Raw genomic sequence first — 22,242 nt, 5'->3', positions numbered from 1 at the left:
CTTCATATGGCGGGCTTCCTCCCTCAACTGCAGTACCAGCTGGAGTCTCCAGTGCCCAAGTAGCCACCCCCAGACTTTTAATTTTTATTTCACATTGTGTTGGTGAAGAAGGGGCCTACAGGTAGTCATCCCCATAAAGCCCCAGGGCAGACTGGCTCTAAACCTTTGTCATCTGGAATCTCACTAATCTCTTTTATGCTACCTTGGCATTTATTCAAGAAAACCTATCATTTTAAGACTGATTCAGTAGAGCTAGAGTTATGACAGAGTCCCACAATTGTTCTGAGAAGGTTTGCACAGCAAAAGGCACTTCCTCAACCCTCAGTGATTACAACACGAACCTTGAGCACCGCAGAGCTCAGTGTATAGTGCATGTGCTATTTTCTGTCTCTCTGATAAGGCAACCTATGGAAGGAAGGGTTTCTTTGTTTCTATGGTTCCATCCCCAGCAAGCCTCATGGCAGATGTGGGGCTGCAGCAGCAGGCAGAGGACATACGTTTTGAACTGAAAACACAAAGCACAGAGAACAAATTGGAAGCTGGGCCTGAAGCTCTGGAAGCCTGTCTCCAGTGGCACACTTCCCCCAGAAAGGGCACATCTCCTAAGCCTAGTCAAACAGTGCCACCAGCTGGGGACCAAGTGTTCAAATACATGTGCCTATGGTGACTATCTCGTTCAAACCACTACAAGGACAAACTCTCATTTTCAAAACAATACCTGACCACTGTAAAGCCACTAAAAACTAGTTAGATTATAGGTAGACACATATATATATATAGATGAGACCTGGTGGGTAAGAAATCTTATAGTATATTAATTCTTTTTTGAATATTTATACAACATCCATTTATATACGTAAAATGTTTAACCAAAGCCAGAGCTATTGTTCTACCAAAACACTAGTGCCCTTCATATGTGGACGACATAGACCAGGGCTCCCAGGAGCTACGTGGAATCATAGATGCTTCCACGGTACATGTGCCTATTCTCTCTATACATATGTGTTTACGTCATAGTTTGACTTATAAAGTAAGCATGGTGAGAGATTGACAGGAACTAAAAGCAAAATAGTGCATTTGTGTAAATACGGCATAATACATTATTTTAAATGTGTGGTAGTTTTTTTTTTTTCTGGAATTTTCTATTTAATGCTCTTGGACCATGGGGTAATTAAAACCAAAGAAAACAAAACTACATATAAAGGAGTTAACTGTGTGAGCAACTTTGTTGTTTGAATTAATGTATCACGGATTAGAGTTGGAGACAGATGGATTCTTTATTTATTGCCTGCCAGTCCCAGGACCTGTGCTGAGTCTCTCTGTGAGCGCCAGGGCTGATCCTGCACACTGCATGCCTGGGCTCACTTCTCTCTGCTGTCCTAGCTGTGTTTCCCCCGTGTGAGACACTGGTAGGAGAGAGGGTGAAAGGGTGGGCCACGTGTTTTCTTCCAGCGCCCATTTTCCCTGGCAGGTTTTGGCTACACACACCCTGCTCTCTGGAGAAGCACTACTCTCTTGGCTACACTTGGCTAGACCTTGATAATATGGCTCCCTCCCTTTTTTTTTTTTTTTTTTTTTTTTTTTGGTCAAGCCCGGGATGATAACTGGGCCCCACTCTGGCTAACTCTGGGATTTTCTAGGCTTTGCTGATTTCTTTGACCTGCTTACCGTTCTCCAGTCAACATTTGAGCATGTGTCTTTGTGAGCCTCCCCGCCGCATGACAAACCCTGACGGAAACAGTGTCGAGGAAGGTTTTCGTTTGGCCCGTGGTCTGAGAAGGTTTTGTCCATGGTTACTCGGCTCTGTGGCTCTGGACCTGTTGTGAGGCAGAGCAGCATGGGCAGAGCAGCATGGGAGGGGGTTTCCTCTCTGAGGCAGATGAGAAGCAGAAACAGGGGGAACACAAGAAGGCAGAGTCCCCAGGGACACAACCCAGTGACCTGCTTTCACTATCAAGGCCAAGTTCCCAAATCACTGAACTTGTAGGGCTCTCCAGAAGACTCAAACCCAGAGACGACATGGCACTCTGCCGCCCCTCCCATATTCCCCGCCTTACCATCTCAGTAATCAAGTGCTATGTGTTCGTGTTTCTCTGAGGTTCTGAGTTCCCCTAGCAAATCAAACCCATCGAGTGGGCTGTTGGAAGCTCAGTTTGTGACTAGCCGGTCAAACAGCCTGGGACTAAGGATTGATATCTGAGGTGCTGGACTCAAGGGGCTGCTTAGCCTGTGGGATCTAAGCTATCTCTAGGTAGTTAGGAACCATACTGGATCAGACTCGCCCTTGCTGGTGTCTGATGCTGGAGACCTGCCTCCTTGTTTGCTGGTGAGGACGAACCTCACATTTGGGGGTCCAGAAGCCTGAGTACTGCTTCTATGTTATATGTTTTGGCATAGTCTCAGGCTGCACATAAATGGCACTTGTGACCTTGTATTTGTCCTACATCTGTCCTTGCTTGTGAGTCATCCATGGGAAGGAATCCAGATCATTTTCACTTCTACGCTTCATTTTACCCATGTGGACCTACAGCATTTCCTTGATGGAAATGTGGACTCTCGATGTGTTCTTCTTACAAACAGTAGTACGCCACACATCGCATTCATATCTCCTGGGCACCGAGGAAAGCACGGTGTCTTGCAATTCGTGCGTTCTCCACTTCACTGAGCACTGCTAAATTGTTCCCCGAAGCGGCTGGATGCATTGCTCCCGCCACCACTTTGTCCAGGTCCCCATGCCTCTGACTGTTTCCACGTGTTTGCATGCCTTCTGCTGTGGGCACCCGAGAGCAGGTCAAGACATCATCCCAGGGCTGGTCTGTGCATCCTCCTGGCCACAGGCAATGCCGCAGCCTGCATGTGCTAAGACCACTGAGCGGCTTTGTTCATCTCCTTCACTACTTTTGCACTGAGTTGTAATTTGCTTTGAATTTGTAAATGTTCCTTTTGCCTTCTGAATAGTGATTGTTTCTTGGAGTGAGTGTACTGCGGACAGAACCTCCATCTGCACCCTAATTTTCTTTCTTTTCTGGTTTTAATGTCTTTTTTCTCATTAAATGTCTTAACATTTCAATACAAATGTTCATCATTTTTTAATAATTTATGCCTTTTGCCTTGTTTAAGAAATGCAGTTAGTTTTCTTTGTTCATAAAATTATATTTTCTAAAATTGCCACGAACACCAAATCCCACAGGAAACAATTACTCTTAGGTAAAAAACGGGGCTTGGCTCCTTCAAGTCCTTGGTCAGAACCTTTTGCCAACTATCTATAGAGAACTGTGTTTTGCATGGTTATTTTATGACTTTGACAGGATTTCTTTGGGAGAGGGGTCAGTGGGGGGGAATAAATGGGGGGGCCCGTAGGGACTGAGGACATGACTTAGTAGCAGGTGCTCTGTTAGTATAAGACCCCAGTTTGCATTTGATGCACTACACTCCAGTAAAAATCAAGTGTGACTGCCTACACGTGCCCGTAGCCTCAGCAGCAGGGAGAAGCTAGATAAACAGATCCTAAGTACTCACTGACCCGCCGCTCAGCCAGAGGACAAACTTCCAGTTACCAAGAGACCCTTTCTCAAGTCAGAGAGGGATAGAGGAAGGCACGCAACATCCTGCTATAGCCTCCACATGCACGCACATACCCATGGGTGCGTGCACTACACACACATACACACACACCACAGACCCGCACACACACACACACACACACCACAGACCCGCGCACACACACACACCACAGACCCGCACACACACACACACACCACAGACCCGCGCACACACACACACACCACAGACCTGCGCACACACACACACCACAGACCCGCACACACACACACACACACCACAGACCCGCACACACACACACACACACACCACAGACCCGCGCGCACACACACCACAGACCCGCACACACACACACACACACACCACAGACCCGCGCACACACACACACCACAGACCCGCACATTACACAGTGCGCATGCATCCAGAGAAGGAGAGACAGACATGGGGACAGAGACAGGAAAGGAGAGGGAGAGAGACATTTTGGAGTTAAAAATAAATCTTAGCAAGTCGCCAAATTTGCATGTGCAAAACTCCCAAATAATCGAGTGCACCCACCGTCCTCTCCCTCAGAGCTGCGGGTTTTATGCTTTCATCCAGAAGTTGCAGTGGCATATAGCAGATTTATGGTTTGTAATTTCTCCCTTGGGAACGGTGTGACATTGCTGATGGCTCTCCACACATAAATGATGGGCCTGGTGTCATTGACTGTGACCCCAACCTTTCCTATTGATTTGCCGGGTGTCATGTCTCCCGGCTCTTTTTGTGAATTCCTCTGCTCTTTGTCCATTTTCCTACTTCTTAGCAACTCTGTTCCACCTTACTCACTCCGGTTTTATAACTAGCTCATTTCCACGAAACCCTCATGTGCTCTGTGTGTTGGTAGCTTGTTTTCCCCGCTTGGGAATTTTCCATCTGTATGTAAACCACAGTATGCTCAACCCTGCCCTGTGGAAGGAGAGTTGATGTTGGCAAGAGAGCTGGTCAGAGCAAACACCTGTGTATCCATCCACCTTACAGCCACAGGTGAGTGCACCCCAAGGAGAAGTGGAAATAGTCAACGTTAAAAGATAATACCAAATCATTTACTTCCACCTGAAACGTCTTGGTATCCGTGTTGGCTCGCTGCGGTACTTGGCAAGGTTATTTGTAGAATTTGTCCAGCAGGTTATATTGTGGTTTTGATGTATGTTTCTCAGTTACTACTGGAATCTCTCTATTTCCCATTATTTATTTATTTGTGTGTGTGTGTGTGTATGTGTGTGTGTATTTACGCTCATATGTGCGTCATGGATGGCTGGTGCATGTATGGAGGTCAAAGGACAGCGTGTAGGGAATCAATTCTCGCCCACCACCTAGGTCTGAGGGATCAAACTCAGGTCAGGCAGCAAGCACATTTGCCCCCTGACCCAGCTGGCCATCCATGGTGAGCTTCTCAGATACTTGTCCACCATCCCATTCTTCTCCTGAGAACGGCTACTCATGTCTGCGGATGGATTTTTATCGGCTATTTGCTTTTGTCGTTTCTGTGAGGTTTGCTTTTGTTTAGGAAGTCCATCGCTGTTGTCTAAGCATAATGGTATGCTCATGTGTTAACTTTCCTTTCCCATTCACCTTATTCATCTTTTCATGCATGTTGTATAAGCAGTGATTTATCTTGGGGTTACTGGCTAATTCATTCTTTCCATCAAAATCTATTTTTGCCGTGTTAGTCACAGACCGAGCTCTAATATTTCTTTGCATTCTTTTCCGCTGAATATGTCTTTATTTCTTCTCTCTCCCTCTGCCACACCCTCATCCTTTGGTATCTGCAGGATATATCTGAAGATGCTCAAGTGCCTTAGAGAAAATATACAGTGTCCGTGTGTGTTCTGTACAAGTCTCATGGTACCTAGCAATGGAAACACTATGAAATGATTATCCTACTGTATCATTTAAAGACTAATGACAGGAAGTACAGTCTGCACATGGGGTAGATGAGATGGTGTAGTGGGGCAAAGTGCTGGCCATGCAAGTCAGAGAGCCCAAGTTCATCTCTAGAGCTCACAGGGGAAGGAGAGAATTGGCTCCCCAAAGTTGCCTTCTCACACCCCTATAATAATTACAAAGAAATTTAAGTCTGTACATGTTCACTGTAGAGCCATTTTCCCCTGTGGTTTTTTTTTTCCATCCACGAGTGACTGAATCTGTGGATAGGAGCTTCACAGATAGTGGGCTGGCCTGTGCCACACTGCCGTGATTGCCATTACTGGTTTCTTTCTTTTTAAGTTCTATAAGAAAATGTCACTCACCTTCTTTATAGGGCAGCCTAGTTTTAGCCCCTTTCCTAGGATCTGAACTTAGGCTATCCAGGATCCAACCACGGCCTTCTACAGAAGCAAATTACGTGGCTCGGTATCTGCTTCGTGATTGTAAAATTCATTGGGAAAAAATGTGGGACATGAAAGTCACCGTGTACATATGCACACACATTGATTATTTTACCAGAAACGAAAGGGTTGTTTTGTGTGTCTTGTTTTACTGAGACACTTTCTGCATTACTTTATAGAAAGGTTAAATTAATTTTTTCTCTGTGTGATTAGAAATATGAGAATTAAATACATTGTTTCCTTCAAGTCTGAACTTAAAATTCAAAAGAGCACAATGAGGTAGCTTATACATTTTCAAATGAATGTTCATGAACACGCCATTCTGCCATCTACAGTGGTGGAAGATGTGGTCTCTGGTCTTGCTACCATTCCAGATGGAAGTTGGAATGTTCTCTATTTCTCCCATAGGGTCTATGACTTTATCTCCTTTTAAACTAACAAACCAGCCTGTTCTTTTTTTTTTTTACTTTTTTATTGAGAAAGAAAAAAAAAGTTTCCGCCTCCTCCCAGCCTCCCATTTCCCGCCTCTTCCCGCCCTTCTCCCCTCCCCCCACTCCTCTCCCCCTCCCTCTCCAGTCCAAAGAGCAGTCAGGGTTCCCTGCCCTGTGGAAAGTCCAAAGTCCTCCCCATTCCGTCCATGTCTAGGAAGGTGAACATCCAAACTGGCTAGGCTCCCACAAAGCCAGTACATGCAGTAGAGTCAAAACTCCGTGGCATTGTCCTTGGCTTCTCATCAGCCCTCATTGTTCGCCATGTTCAGAGAGTCCGGTTTTATCCCATGCTTTTTCAGTCACAGACCAGCTGGCCTTGGTGAGCTCCCAATAGATCAGCCCCACTGTCTCAGTGGGTGGGTGCACCCCTCGTGGTCCTGACTTCCTTGCTCATGTTCTCCCTCCTTCTGCTCCTCATTGGGACCTTGGGAGCTCAGTCCAGTGCTCCAGTGTGGGTCTCTGTCTCTATCTCCATCCATCGCCAGATGAAGGTTCTATGGTGATATGCAAGATATTCATCAGTATTGCTATAGGATAGGGTCATTTCAGGTTCCCTATCCTCAGCTGCCCAAGGAACTAACTGGGGACATCGCCTGTTCTTGGTTGCTGCTATCTCTCTGACAGAAGACAAGAGAGTCCTGGTTCAGAGACAGGGAGTCTGAATGCTCCCAATAGAAGCACTGTCCAGAGGGACTGATCTGCCCTCAGTCAAAGTCCCCAGTCTGGAGGCCTGTGCACACAGCAAGCTTGGTGACGGACGAGGAATGTGGAACTTGGGGAGTCCATGCCTACGTAGTAAATCTACACTTTGGGGGCACATGTCACCTCTTTCCTCTTTCTCCAGAATTGCTTATTGCAAACTCAGCCCAGGGAAGTGAGCTGCACAGAGAGAGCAGTTAAGATCTGGATCAGAAGGAACTTGGAGATGTGCCCACACCCGTGGCTGACTGTCTCCACACACAGATAAATAAATGTCAGGTAGGAGAGGAAAACATAGCTAGTGTCAGACGTGTCCAGGATAGAAACAATACAGGGCGCAGGTATCTAAAATGACAAGCCAGGCAAAGCCCAACCCCACTCCACATTCGGTTACATCAGATATCCATGATCCTCCACCTCCTGTTTCGTGTGCTAGGCTACCCAGCGGGACGCCTCAGCTGACAGAAGGAAAACATGTCAAAAGAGAAAAACCTGGTGAATGGATGCACGGAAAGGGTTGTAGGGGCTTGTCATCTGCACAAGGACATTTCCAGAAGGCAAAGGTATCCAAGCCCTGGACTGCAAGTTTCCTGATGTGGAGGCATCTGTGAGATGTCGCTGCTGACACTCGTCTCTAGTAATTGTGCTGGAAGATTTACCGGGAGTGCAGAAATTCTTTGGAGACTTCATCATGTGTAGATTTGCCTGAGTATCTACAACTTTTTCCCTCTTGTTTTTGTTCTATGCCCGAAGTGTTCTGTGAGGGAGTTTCTTAAGAATTAGATTAGTAACCTGGCAGGTAGTGGTGGCAAGTGTCTAGCGGCCGGCTTCGTGATCAGCACTGACAGGCGCACTGTCTCCATGCTTGCATTTCCACCGACCGTGGACAGGGATTTTACAGACTGAACTCTAGCATTCGCGGTGATGCCCTGAGGAAGCTGCCGTGGCTGTGAAGGTGTCATTTAAACCAGAAAGGGATTGTAAAGCAACATTTAAACCCAATTCCAGCGTTGTGTTGTTAGAGAAGCAGCTGGGGGAGCGGTGGGAAAGAAGTCATTCTGGAATGTGTTTCAAATAAACACATCTCACAAGACATAAAGCAGCGCTCGCCTCAGGGTGTGTGTTCGTGAGAGGTTTTAAGGCTGGTGGAAGTGGATGCGAAATTAGTGATACTTTCAGGGCATCCATCTCAGTGACAGTGGGACATGTGGTCACTGAAGTTGAACTTCCCAGTTTTCAATCTGTTTCTAGCTATGCTGCATTGATGGGGATCACTCTTTTAGTTATAATTTGGAATTACCCTTAGACACATGTAAAATATATAATGAAGAGTCCGGTATAATGTTCTCTAATGTCCCCATAAGGTAAAAATGGTGATCTCATTGCAGACATGTGTCTCCTTCAGGGTACTGGTTGGGGTACCCTGACCCCTGAAGTGTGATGGATCTAGAAATAGGAGTAAATATAGGCCACTGGACACGTGAGGAACATTCTCAAGGTCAAGGTCATGGGACAGCTCCAACTCTGCTCCTCCAGATCTGGACACCATCATGAGCTACAGATCTGCTTTGCCAACCACTCTCTAGCTTGTCTGTGGAACGGTACATCCCGTGTCCCAGATGATACTTGTTTGAAATGGACATCTCCCATCACCCCCTGGCCCTGGGGCTGGTCTCCCAGGTTACACTAACAAGGATGACCTCCTGTCATCTCTTCATCCTCATTTATTATCCCCCTACTCATCCACAAAACATGGCCACACTGTATTGACGTGGGCTCTGAAGTCTGGCTCAGACACCGTCTCCATATATCTGTGGGCTGTGGCTCACACCCCTCTACAGTAGCATATCACCAGTCTCTTCAGTGTTTCCAAACTTTGGAGCCCTGTGAAAGCTCAGGTTCTATGCTATAGCCTTCAAATTACTTTCTCAGTCATTTTAAGTGAAGCTCTTGTTGCCACTCCAACATCACACATTTTCATTGGTAATGAGTTAAAAACACAGCTGGAGCTCCTTATCCTCTCTCTAGAACTGTGTATGTGTTCTGTTCCATGTTCAAACTCCCATCCTGTTCCTTCTTTAGTGGCTTGAGGAGCAGAAGGGGCATATGGAGTGGCCGTAGCAACTTTATGGCCTGCTCAGCTATACCATAATCCAAAACAAAAACGCCACCCAAAGCCTCTTCCCAAGATGGCGTAGCCAGGGACGAGATTTACCTCCTGCTTGAAGCAACCACCAAATTGACAAAATGTATGGGGATGCAGTAAAGGACTTGTGGTTCCTATGGGGTCTGTGAAGAGTGTCCCTTGGGTATTCTGTTGAACACTGTTATCATATGCTGGGAAAGAAACTACTAGAGGCCAGGAACAGGGCTACCAGAAAGGATTAGAGACACTGAGCCTGGGCTCACAGGGCTGGGCAGACTTGGATTCTCACATTGTTTAGAGGTGTCGCCATGGCGGGGATGACAGTGGGAACCCTTAGCCACAGACTGAGCACTGCTTAGATGGTAAGCCCAGACTCCTTCCTCTGGCTCCACTTACACTGGACTATCCAACCTTGAGAACCATGAAATGCCACGAGCTAAATTTACACTCCATAATATTGTCAGAATCACACCCCTTTTCTATCTCGCAAGTTGGCCTCGAGGTTCCAAGGGAAGGGAGTAGACAGTGACTTCTGCAGTGACAGCCTTCCTAGAAGGTGTTCTAGAATTAAAGACACTGGTTCATGACTACAGGAACAAGCCCTGGAAATTGTGGTGGACTAGACAGTCAGATGGACACGGACACCTGCATGCATGCACAATGTCAGTCACAGAGAGAATCATCTTTTATTTCCTCTCGGAGATGCTCACCCTTTGATAGATCACTGTATCTAACCTGAATACTGTTGTTCTTTTGTGAAGAGAATCTTTACCGGTAACTTTTGGGATGTGTATAGTGTTTTGTCTATTCAAAAAAGCTAGAGTTGGGTGATGGATCATTGGTCAATTTTGTGAATCTTTGGGGTCATTTTTTTAAAGATTTATTTATTATGTATGCAGTGTGCTGCCCGCATGCCAGAAGAAGGCACCAGATTGAATTATAGATGGTTGTGAGCCACCATGTAGCTGCTGGAAAGTGAGTTCAGGACCTCTGGAAGAGCAGCCAGTGCTCTTAACCTCTGAGCCATCTCTCCAGCCCCGTTTTTTTTTAAATAGGATTTTTGTAAATAATATTTATGGCATTTCATTATGAATGTCCCAAAGAAGAATGAATTGCCTTTGGACAGTTAAATACCATGAAGCAGACCCTTTAAGATAAAGAACCATGACATGAAGCAGACCCCCAAGACAGAACAATGCCATGGGTAGACCCTCTAAGATAGAGAGCAATGCCTTGGAGTAGACCCTCTAAGATGGAGAACAAGGTGAAGGTGTCTGCTTTTGTCTTGCAACTTCCAGGGGTCAGAGTCCCAGCTAGTGCTCTAAGGCAAGGCAAGTGGGCAGCAGCTTGTGAAGTGCAGAGAAACAACATCTGCAGAGAACTTAATTCTCTACATAGAAAATGCCAAAGTGTCTTTTAGAATGACTGGAACTAATGAATTCAAGATCACAATATACCACATAAACATACACACACCACATTTCTATATACTCACAATGAGCATACGGAAATTAAAATTAAAAGGACAAAAATGAATTGCAACTTAAACCTTATCCAATAATTATCTCAAAATGAGCCATGGGCATGGACGTAAACAAAACTCTAAAATTGTTTAGGGAAAAAAACGTGGGAAAATATTTAAGTATTTAGAGCTAGACAGACTTGGCACCCAAAGCATGGCAAGAGGAGAGAGAGAGAGGGAGAGGGAGAGGGAGGGAGGGGAGAGAATTTTGGAAATCTGTGCTCTATGAAAAGCTAACTGGCAATGGATTGGACGTCCCCTTCGCCCCAAATTCCTATGCTGAAATGCTAAAATCCTGACCCTACTATGACATTATTAGAGCATCATGACTCCATACAAAATGATGTCATTGAGGTGGAGTCCTTAGAGAACCCAGAGAACTTGCTGCCCTGTTCCCATGAGGCAAAGCCACAGCCAGAAGATACAATGTCTTGCTCTATACCCTTAGCCCCCCCACCCCAAAGGTAGGAAACAAATGTCTTGTCACACATCTGGTGACATTTTTGTTATTGCATCCCAAACCCAGGCACCATGGGAAGTTCTTGGAAAGCCATGCTGCAGTTTGAGAAAATAATCTGCAACTCGTGTGCCTGTGAAAAGAACTTTTAAAAGCCAGGAGGGAAAGGGCAAACAAGCCAACGGGAAAATGAGCAAAACCTGAAAGACATTTTACTAAAGAGGAACCAGATGGCAAATAGCAAGGGAGAAGAAATCGTTCGACATCTTTACACATCAGGGAAATTGGAAATAGAGCTGGAAAAGTAAATCCACACAGACCCATCAGAACGGCTAAGCTAGAAGCCACACAAAACATTTGCAATGCTGCAGAGAAGCTGGACTGCTCATGCATTATGGGCGTGAACGTCAAATGGTTCGCTGTTCCTTGCAAAACTAACTATGCCATCGTTGTCTGGGACAATTGCTACAGAGAAATAAAGACTTCCATTCGCATAAACACCTGCACAAAATATGCATGCTTTATTCGTGTCGTCCCAAGTTGCAGATTTCCCAGGTTAAACCAATTGTGGTACATCCATATAGTGGAATACTACTCACCAATAAAGAGGAATGGCCTGTTAATGCATACCACAGCCTTGGTGGATCAGAAGACAGTTGTGCGGAATGAAGAAGAAAAAAAGAAACAATTGCAAATGGTCACAGGCTCTGTGATTCTATTCATGTAGCATTCTTGAAATAAGCACTGAGGAGCAAGCTAGTGGTTGACAGAAGATATTTGGAGTGAGAAGCAGGCAGAAGGAGGGAAGTTTCTTTTTAAGAGGCAACACGGGAGAGCCACAGTGGTGGGGTGTTCCATGTCTTGCCTGGGCTGTCAGTATCCTGGCTGGGATAATGAGCTGAGCTGTGGTTTTGCAAGATGCTATCACTGGGTACACGTGATAACTTGGCATTATTTCTGACAATTACATGGGAATCTACAGTTCCATAAACACAAAAAAAAAGTCATTTAAAGACTACATTTTATTAAACACTCATCATTGTCGAGCTATACTTTGTGACTGATAAAAATTACTCACCTTCTGACATGAGCATCCCAATATTTTCTCGGCTATTTTACAGACTACCTAAGAATTACCAAAATTATGAAAGACCTATTTTAGTATTTTTAGTATTAATGACAGTTTGAGCATCATAGTAAAAACACAAACAAATGTGTGTATTTTAAAGGCTAATTTTGAGCGTGAATAAAATACAGCCACATACAAAACGAGCATTCTGCTCATGTGGCGCTGCCCCGGGCTTACTGTGTGCCCTGGATTCTGCATCTGAGTGACCAGGAAGAACTGACCCTTTTCTTTTCTTTTCTTTCTTCTTTCAGGATCTCCTCTTCAGCGTGTGTGCCCTCAACGTCCTCTCCACCATCGTGTGCGCATTGGCCACAGCCATGTGCTGTATGCAGATGGTCTCTGCTGATGTCCTACAGATGGTGAGTGAGACCCCGCTCTTGCCCAGGCCCTCTCAGAGTGGCCAGCCCAGCCCTCCCTCCTCTAACCAACTGGAGTCCAGTGTGCATGTGTTCTCTGCCTCTGATTAGAGAACCATGGGTTCTATCAGTCCAGACTGCTCAGAGATCCTTGGTCGCCTTATGAAGCACCCTGAAGAGGGTGATTCTGCATCTTCGCTGCCATGGCCTTACTTCAGACATCAGCAGAGTTCCATGTTTATGATAGCATCTCCCCGATTCCAAGCACCTGGAATGTGTCCCTAACTAAGTTAAAATCCTGCCGTGCTGGACACCCTCTGGGAACTTCAGAGCAAGGCCTGTCCTTATTCTTCAGAATTCTCTGTAATAAAAGAAGTTTGGAGTTATTGGAAGATGATTCTCAAATTGAAAAACTGCTGTTCTTGGCTTTTGAAATTTGCTAATTAACCCTGAGGTCAGGGCCCAGTGGCCCTCATCTGGTGTCATGGTCAGAGTCTTTAAAAAAAATAAACCGTCTGCTCCCATGGGAGTGGTAAGGCCAGAGCAGGGTTGTGTTCTTGTTAATAAACATCTCTAAACGCACACTTCATAAGTCATGATGGCTCTTTGTGGTCTCAGCATGAATGGACCACAGACTAGCCTAGAGTTCAATACATTATTTTGAAACTCATAATAAAAAGAAATGGGTATTGGTTTTTAGTGCTAAGGGTAATAGTCACTCTTGTGCCCATTCTCCCTTCCTCCCTCCCGTTTGTGTTCTCTCTCTTTCTCTCTTTTTCTGTCTCTTTCTCTCTCTCTCTCTGCTTTTTTTCTTTTCTCTTACTGTAACAGAATAGCCAAGACGAAGTAATTTACAAAGAAAGTAGGTTTACTTAGCACCCAGTTCTGGGAGGTGAAGACCCCAAGATTGCACAACTGTTTGCGGTTGGCTTCTGGTGTAAATCTCGTGGCAAATGGCAGAAGGGAAGTGAGTGCATGTAGGAGACAGAACAAGGACAAGGGCTAATCTTTTGTTGTTGTTGTTTTTAACAGCCCTGTCCCCCAGTGGTAGCTAACCCTGCTTATTAGAGTAAATCACTCCCTCTAGATAGCATTAATCCATTCAGGTGGGGTCGAGCCCTCTTACCCAAGTACTTCCCACTAGACCCACCTCCCAACACCACAATGTTTGGCTGGGACAAGCCACACGAGCTCTCTTTGTCTTTCAACCTGACCCACAAGACCGCTGTGCCCTCTACCCAATGTTTTAAGCATTTCACTAAAGACAGGTTATCCCTATAGTGGGCTTTTCTCTTAAATCTTCCTCCTCAGCTGCCTTTTAGCGGCGCATCCGTTAATCAAGATATAAGGCCAGAGAGCATCATTACCAATATGTTACACCTCCGTTGGTCCCTAATTGTATGTGGCGCGCAGCCTGGTGCTCACACCATACATCCACGCAGCTGTCATAGCGAGCTGACCTTTCTTGAGAGGTCGTGGTGTTCTGGAAGGTGTCTAATTAAGCACTTATTCAGTCCGATGAACTTTTGGCCTCATTCATGGAGGCCTTGTGTTGGCAATTTTCTCCAGCTTGCTGTTTAAAGGAAAGGTTAAATATAAATACCAGAAGGCTCTACCCACCTCGGTGGATTTTGCTATTGATCTGTAAATATCACACCAATTCAGCTAAACTAACAGAACTGAAGGCTGTAGACGATGGCAGTTTGTATTCCCCCCACTTTTAAATACTAAAATGAAAATTGCCAGCTAAAGAAGAATAAGGCATAGTCTAGCTATGTAAACATTTACAATTACGCCAAAGTACACGCTGCCCTTCTTGGTGGCCATGTCGAGCAGAAGTAGGCCTGAGGTCCTGTGTCAAGCATGGCTGCATCTGAGCCCCACTGCCTCTACCTGTATGCTGCCTCTGAGCACATTCCTGAACCTACTCGTTCAGTAGCTTCCTCACCCATGACAGGGTCCTCACAGGACAACCTGCTGATCTTCCTTGATTTTTGTTGGCGGTGCTGGGATCCTTGTGCACAGCGCTACCACTTTGCGATGTCCCCAGCTTCGTCTTCGTTTCTCAAGATGGTAGGAGTTTCAGCCAGTTACTGGACATCACACCAGTGACGTCACAGCTGTGGCATCACTATGATGACCTCACAGCAGTGACGTCATCACAGCACTGACTGCAAGTGCAGTACTGCTTTACTGTACTTTACTAACTGTGGTGTGCTGTGAGCAAGCAGATTATTACAGAAACACAAAGGCTATGTCTTAGTTTTCTGTTATAAGGAAATACCCTAGGGTAGACTCCTATAAGGAGGTTATTTAATCATGGTTTAGAAGGGGCAAAACAGCATGGTGCCTGCACGCATTAAGACCCCTCCTCCCCCGTGTCACAACATGGTGGAGCGCGTCTCGGTGGGCAAAGATAGATGGTTGAGATAAGGCTTGTACTTCATAACAAGCTCTCTGAACGAAAGCCCGACATTACTTCCTTCCAAAGGCCTTGTGTCCAGTCACCTAACTCCACCCTCACCACCCCCACCACCCCCACCCTTCCCAGGAGGCCTCACCTGTGAAAGGTTCCTCGCCACCCCTCAGAAGCACCACGCCGAGGACCAAGCCTCCAACACAGGGACAGTGAAGGACTGACCACATCTAAGCCACAACAAGCTGCCATAAAGAAGCCTCCTGACTCAGAAACAGGAGTAACTGAGCTTCCTGCTGGTGAGGCACAGGCAGCATTCTGGTCTCCTGGTCAGACTGAGCTGTGCGCGCCAGCAGCATGGTGGGGCGAAGGGGCAGAAGGAAGAGCTGTTCAGAGTGCTATACGTATTTGAGCCCTTCTGTCCTGCCGGAACTGCCGAGAGGATGGATCATATAATATAGAGAAGTGGTTGTTTTTTTTTTTTTGACACAGGGTGGCCATATGAAGTATGGCTGGCCCCTAGAAGAAGCGGCTGACCCTGTAAGTTTGTGGACACATCCCCAAAAATGGAACCAGGATATTTAAGGAGATGCTTTGAGATCTCTTTTTAGACTTTTACTTCATTTCATTCAGTCATTTAAGTAAAGGAATAATATGTGATCACTGGACGAAGCTAAATCTCATAGCGGCACATAAAGAAAACCCGCGTGGACAAGACAACTGCGAAAGCTTCGCGACGATCCTTCCATGTACCCATCATATCTGAGAACTCATACAACTGCATAAAAATAGGTGCCTTTCGTCCCTGCCCCTCCTCCAGCCTAGTGGTTGGGAGGTGGTGCTCCATTGTAGTTTAGATTTGCCTTTTCCAGTGATTAATGATGGTGGTTCTCTTCCTGTGTGTCTAATGGCTACTTATAGATCTTCTGTGAAGGAACAAACCGACTTTGCCCATTTTCAAAACTGGAATTGTCTCCTCTTGCTGAGTCATGGAGTTCCCTGTGTTCTCTGGATATACAGGTCTCTCCTCAGATGTGCGGTGTGCACGTGTTTTCGCCTGTCCTGGTGATCATCTTGACCCTTGGTGGTAGCTCCCAAACCATAACACTTTAGTTTCAGTGATGCCCAGTGTGTCTCCTTTTTCCATTTCCTGCTTCTGCTTTTGGTATCCCGTCTCCCAGGGAAATAAAATTATTCCTCCTGAGAGTTTTGCAGTCTTAGTTTGGCGTTGAGGAACATCTTGAGTTGGTTGCAATGTACATCGTGGGGGCGGTCCAGTTTTGTGTGGTTCCTGGCACCATTTGTTGAAATGCAAAGATTAAGGCATGGAGTTGGCTCCGTGTCACTGGCGGTCAACAGCTGACCACAGATGGGTTTATCCAGAGCCTCTCAGTTCTATTTCATCAGCCTTCGTGTCTACCGTTACAGCAATCCCACAGAGCCTCGCTTGCCCCCTTATAGTCCCTTTTAAAATGGGAGTGAGACCCGTCCAGTTTCCTTTGTTCTCAAGCTGGTTGTGAAAATTCCATCCCCTTGTCGTTCCCTGTGAAGTTCGGAGTCAGTTTGTCAGTGTCTGAAGCATAATCCCACTGGATCCTACGAAATCTCTGCTGCAGTTCTGTGACGCGCCGCTCACCACGACCTCAGTGTCACCGTAACTTGTTTTGACATCTCAATTCTGGCTGCATTTCCGTTTGTTGAGCTCAGTTGTGGCTCGTGTTACTGACCAGTCATTCTTCTGTTATTTTTATTTGAGATTCTCAAAGTGAGAAGTATTATTTAAGTGTGTGTCTGTGTCTATGTGACTGTATGAGAGTGTGTATTTGTTTGTATCTGAGTGTGTGTGTCTGTGTGAATGTATGTGTGCATGTGTGTGTGTGTCTGTCTATGTGACTGTATGAATGTGTATCTCTGTGTGTGTGTGTCTATATGACTGTATGAATGTGTATCTCTGTGTGTGTGTCTGTCTATGTGACTGTATGAATGTGTATCTATGTGTGTATGTATGTGTGTGTGTCTATGTGACTGTATGAGAGTGTGTATTTGTTTGTATCTGAGTGTGTGTGTCTGTGTGAATGTATGTGTGCATGTGTGTGTGTGTCTGTCTATGTGACTGTATGAATGTGTATCTCTGTGTGTGTGTCTGTCTATGTGACTGTATGAATGTGTATCTGTGTGTGTGTATGTGTGTGTGTCTGTGACTGTATGAGTGTGTATCTGTGTATATCTGTGTGTGTGTGTCTATGTGACTGTATGAGAGTGTGTATTTGTATCTGTGTGTGTGTCTGTGTGAATGTATGTGTGCATGTGTGTGTGTGTCTATGTGACTGTATGAATGTGTATCTCTGTGTGTGTGTGTCTATGTGACTGTATGAATGTGTATGTGTGTGTGTGTGTCTATGTGACTGTATGAGTGTGTATCTGTGTATATCTGTGTGTGTGTCTATGTGACTGTATGAGTGTGCATATGTGTATATCTGTGTGTGTGTGTGCATGTGTGTGTATATGTGTCTGTGTGGTACTAGAGATTGAATTCCTGTTTTCATGTACATGTTTGGTAAGTGTCATACCACAACCACAGCTCCTCTAAGAAGCACGAATTCATGACAAGGTCGCTACTGGCGAGCAGCCCCTCCACCAGCATGTGTGCAACCTCCCGTTGGCCCATACCTCATAACCAACACACAAGGCTGTTTTCAGAGAACACCGCGGGGCACTCCTAACGCATGCACCCAGCTCCTGCTGCCACACTTACATACCTTCCTGAGTAACTCTCCACACAGGGATGGTGGGCCCAGAGGGTAAAGCCTATTCCTAGCATCATAGTCTGGGCCCTTGTCTTAGCTCTGGTTTCTACCGCTGTGACAAAACACCATGACCGGAAAGCAAGCCAAAGAGGAAAGAGTTTGTTTGGCTCGCACTCCCATAATGTAGTCTGCCACTGAAGGAAGTCAGGACAGGAACAGGACAGGGCAGGAACCTGCAGGCAGGAGCTGATGCAAAGGCCATGGAGGGATGCTGCTTACTGGCTTGCTCCCCGTGCCTTTGCTAGGCCTGCTTTCTTACAGAACCCAGGACCACCAGCCCAGGGATGACCCCACCCACCATGGGCTGGGCCCTCCCCCATCAGTCACTAATTAAGAAAATGCCTTACAGGCCTGCTTGCAGCCCAAAGTTGTGGAGGCATTTTTTTTCAATAGAGGAACCCTCCCCTCAGGTGACTTTAACTCGTGTCAAGGTGACGTAAAGCTATCCGGCACAACCCTGTCTTGGTTCTCCTACCTGACGTCAAAGGAGAGCATCCTCCAGTACCACCTCAGGGGCAGCCATGCAGGGAAGGCAGCCATGAGCCATCCACGGGCACTCATTCTGCCATTGTGCCATGGTCACTTTACCCTGGAGAGCTAGCAGATGAAACCCCAGCCATTTCTGCTGCGGCTCATATGTAACTGTGACACTGACTTTTCAGAAGAGCCCCAACTTGGTATCATGGGCTGACACATTTCACCCATTTGCTCTGTGGCCTCCTTGGTTTACTGTAGGAGTTACCAGGCGGGTCTCTAGTTGGCTCACGGAGACAGGCAACTCAAGGTCATGACCACAGCCGGGACTCAGCCTTACTCTAAGGGCTTTAGGAGTCTAAGTACCCACATCTTACAATTCGAACGCATCCATATTGGGGATAATTAGCCGCAGTTGGAACTAACATCATGAATGCATGAGACGGCAAGTGTTACTCCTATTGTCGGAACTGCTAAAGCCCAGCGCTTCTGACATGCGCAGAAATAGTAACTGCGCAGTGATGCGGTTCTGCTTATTGACACAGCCCGGTGAAGACGGTGCTTTGCCTTCTAAGTGCCTCTCCTGTCATTTCTAACTTGTTTTTAAATGTAATCTCATTTCCCTGCTTTCCACTGCATCACTCTCCTCCCCCACGTCCCTCGCTGCCACCTTAGCCTCGGAAGCAGCCGCAGCCATTACATAATCATGCCATCCGAGCGCCCGATCTGCTCACGTCTGCTCACATGTCTCACTAAGCAGAGCCACTTGGAAAGTGCAGATGGGTGTGCACAGGCCCTGATAACGGCGAGCGTGCAGGACACTCAAAGTCGTGACTCACCCCAGGAGTTTAACAGTCACCCAAAGAGCCAGAATGCCAGGAGGAAGCTGGGGGCAGGGAAGGCAGCCAGCCAGGCATCGGGCAAACCTTGCAGAGGCACCCAGACCCTTGCTGCCCAAGCCTGCCCTCCATCCTGTTCCCCCGCAGAAGATAAAGCACGGAGACGAGAGATAATGGCCATCATAGAGGCCTTCATTTGAGCCTTCTGACACCACTGTGTGGATCTGTGACACGGGGTGGCATTTCATGTTACAATCCTGGTGCCACCAGGGGAAGGGACGCTGAGATTAATAGGTCAGTAAGGTGCAAAGTCACGAGGGTCTCAGTGACCGCTCAGTGTCTGAGGTGCATTAACCTCTTCATGGTCTCTTCCAGACTGCAGAAGCCAGACTGTAAGAGCTGAGCCAGATTTTAGGGGCTCCATGTTGTGTGCCTTGGGAAGTTACCCAGGGTCAAGTAACGGCAGCTCTTGGTGCCCCTAGCTTTCAGGTGTTCCTGGAAGAAGCCCCCCTCCCATAACAGACAGGACGGAAAGTCTCAGGTGCACACTGCTATCGTATGAGTGACAAACCGTGGTGGGGAGGGAGAAGGTGTAAGCAGCTCGGCCGGTTTCCACACACAGCTGTGCTGCTGACTCCGTGTGGTTTCGAGCGCCCAGGGAAGACAGAACCACACAGGAGTTTCTACCCTCTCCAGGAGCTGTAGAATTGTGCTTTATACCTGACCATGAAGGTGTAGACATGAGGCCCCAGAGCATGAATCCTGAGTGCAGGCCGGCAGACAGGCCTTCCAGTCACGAACATGGAGGGAGGACTGGCAGGTTGCCAGCTGAGAAGGGGTTAAGTTGCCAGGAAGAGGAAACAAAGTACGGATGGTGTGGAGGGTGGCTGAGCCGACCTTGTTCTGAGCAGGGGGTGGTTGGCACTGGTTGGAAGGCAGCCGGAAAGTGGATGGGATTCAGTGCACAGAGGTCTTGATGGTAAGAGATTTTCCAGCAGCACAAGCTCATCCGGGCTGCTCTAAAAATAGCTCCTACAGAAGATGGAGCCCACATGCCAGGAGCAGAGGCCGGGCAGCTTGCTCCTTCACTGCTCCGTTGGCTGTTTCTGCGGGGGCAGAAGAGCAAGGGCACTGCAGCAGAGAGGTGTCCATCTATCCATCCATCCATCCATCCATCCATCCATCCATCCATCCATCCATCCATCCGCTGAGCATGTATTGTGCCCCATTCAGGAAAGAACAGGGGGATAAAACACAGGCAGGCTGACAGCGTTATTTGTTACTTTTCTATCGCTGGGATTAGAACTCCATGACCAAGGCGACTTCTGAAAGAAAGCAGCGGTCCCCAGCAGAGACAAAGTCGTGCTCGGAGAGAAGGCACTGTCTTCTAACTTGCGTCAGGCTGCTGGTGTTGAATGCTTTTGCATTTCATGAGTTTTGCTTGAGTATACAATTGGTTCTTCTCATTTCTGATAGAGACTAATTCAAAATAGTTCCTCACTGGACCCCCAGAACATCTGCCCTCCCCTCGCCGCCTAGCTATCGAGCAGCAAGCACGATAATAGCTTCTGAAGCAGAGGATGACCACGTACATCCAACCAGCTCACAGCCAGCAATTCCCCTCTAATTTCCAGCAATTAGGGAAACAGCAACCAGTCAGCCTAACTGGAAGGGCAGGGAATGTGCTCTGTGTTGGGAAGGCTGGCGGTAGCCATTTCTGAGTCCATGCGTCCCTCATTCTGATGTAGCCATCAGCCCAGAGCATACTGATTTCACTGCACTGGACCATATTCTGAACCTTGGTCTCAGCCCTGCAAGTGCAGAAATTCTCTAACTGCTTGTCCCCCTGTCTGGATGAGCCCACCCTATCCCTGCCACCACTAGGTGGTTCCCTGCCACCCAACTCCAGCATCCTCAATGGCTCCTGCAAATCCCCAGACTTAAGAATTGACCAGACAGACCCTCATTTTTTTTCTCCTTCTTCTGAAACACATCACTCGCTGGCCATCTGCTTTAGAGCCTGGAGTCCCACCCGTCTTCAGTCCGGTTAGATCTCACCTGCCTCACGGATGCTCGGCAGATGCCCTGTCCCACACTGATTGGAGGGCTGTAGTTGCTAACGAAGCTGCCGTGTTTAACTGTGCACTTGTGATTCTTGGTGTTTGTCTCTTTTCTCTTACCTCGCTGACACGCTCTGGGAAAGGCCCGGGGGCCCATACAGTGTGGGTCATTTTATATCTATAGATGAAGCAGTGTCTCGGGCATTTCCGTAGAACTCGTGACCTCTGGTAGGAGTGCCCCGAGAATGGAGAGAGAAACAAGTGTTGGTTAATACTTTAGAAACAGAAATGCAGGCAGAGAGCATTTGTTTTTATTAAAATATGTTTCCCTTGATAATTTTAAGTAGCACCCAGTATTCATAGTTGCCCCCACAGAATATTCTGGAGCTCATGGTGGGCTTTCTTCACCTTTGGGGGCAATGTCCTACAAAGTGTGTGGATCCCTATATATTAGTGTTCATAGGGCCCATAGTGAACTCTAAGGAAGCGTGTGAGACAGGCTGGGCTCACAGTGCAGGCCTGAAGCACTTTGCAGGACTTGGAGAAGGGACTTAGGTATTGGGTGTGTACCCAGTACACACTGTGATGGGGACTTGCTGGTGTTGTGTGGAAGGACGAGTGGCAAGTGTCCTTTTGACTGCAGGGCTAAGGCATCAGCGTCATAGGAGTGAAGGTTCACAGTAAGAATCTGCATTAAAGACTTCCCAGCTCTTTAACACACACACACACACACACACACACACACACACACACACATCAGAGGCATCCTGCATAGCGGTATAGGAAGTGGAGCAGAGCAAGGCCAGAGCTATCCTCTGTACAGGGTGTGTTTAGCAGTCATGGCTTGGCAGCCTAAACCGTGATAGGTAATGTGTTTGCAGTTAGCTCCCTTAGCCGCCAGCCACTCCAGCTCTGGGAT

At 46.9% G+C, this 22,242-nt stretch overlaps 1 protein-coding gene across 2 annotated transcripts in view; it reads left to right on the top strand.

The window, feature by feature from the left end:
- Positions 1 to 22,242, top strand: part of Entrep2 (endosomal transmembrane epsin interactor 2) — a 402,661-nt gene that overhangs the window by 356,698 nt on the left and 23,721 nt on the right. For both annotated transcript variants that reach the window (XM_075952880.1, XM_075952878.1), the window contains one exon: positions 12,623 to 12,730. In XM_075952880.1, coding sequence (XP_075808995.1) covers positions 12,623 to 12,730 — 108 coding nt within the window. The remainder of the gene's footprint in view (positions 1 to 12,622; positions 12,731 to 22,242) is intronic.

The sequence above is a fragment of the Microtus pennsylvanicus genome, chromosome 18 (assembly GCF_037038515.1).
Source record: "Microtus pennsylvanicus isolate mMicPen1 chromosome 18, mMicPen1.hap1, whole genome shotgun sequence".
In the NCBI taxonomy this organism is placed as follows: Eukaryota; Metazoa; Chordata; class Mammalia; order Rodentia; family Cricetidae; genus Microtus; species Microtus pennsylvanicus.
The sequence above is the reverse complement of the archived record's forward strand: the minus strand, read 5'-3'. Positions and strand labels throughout refer to the sequence as shown.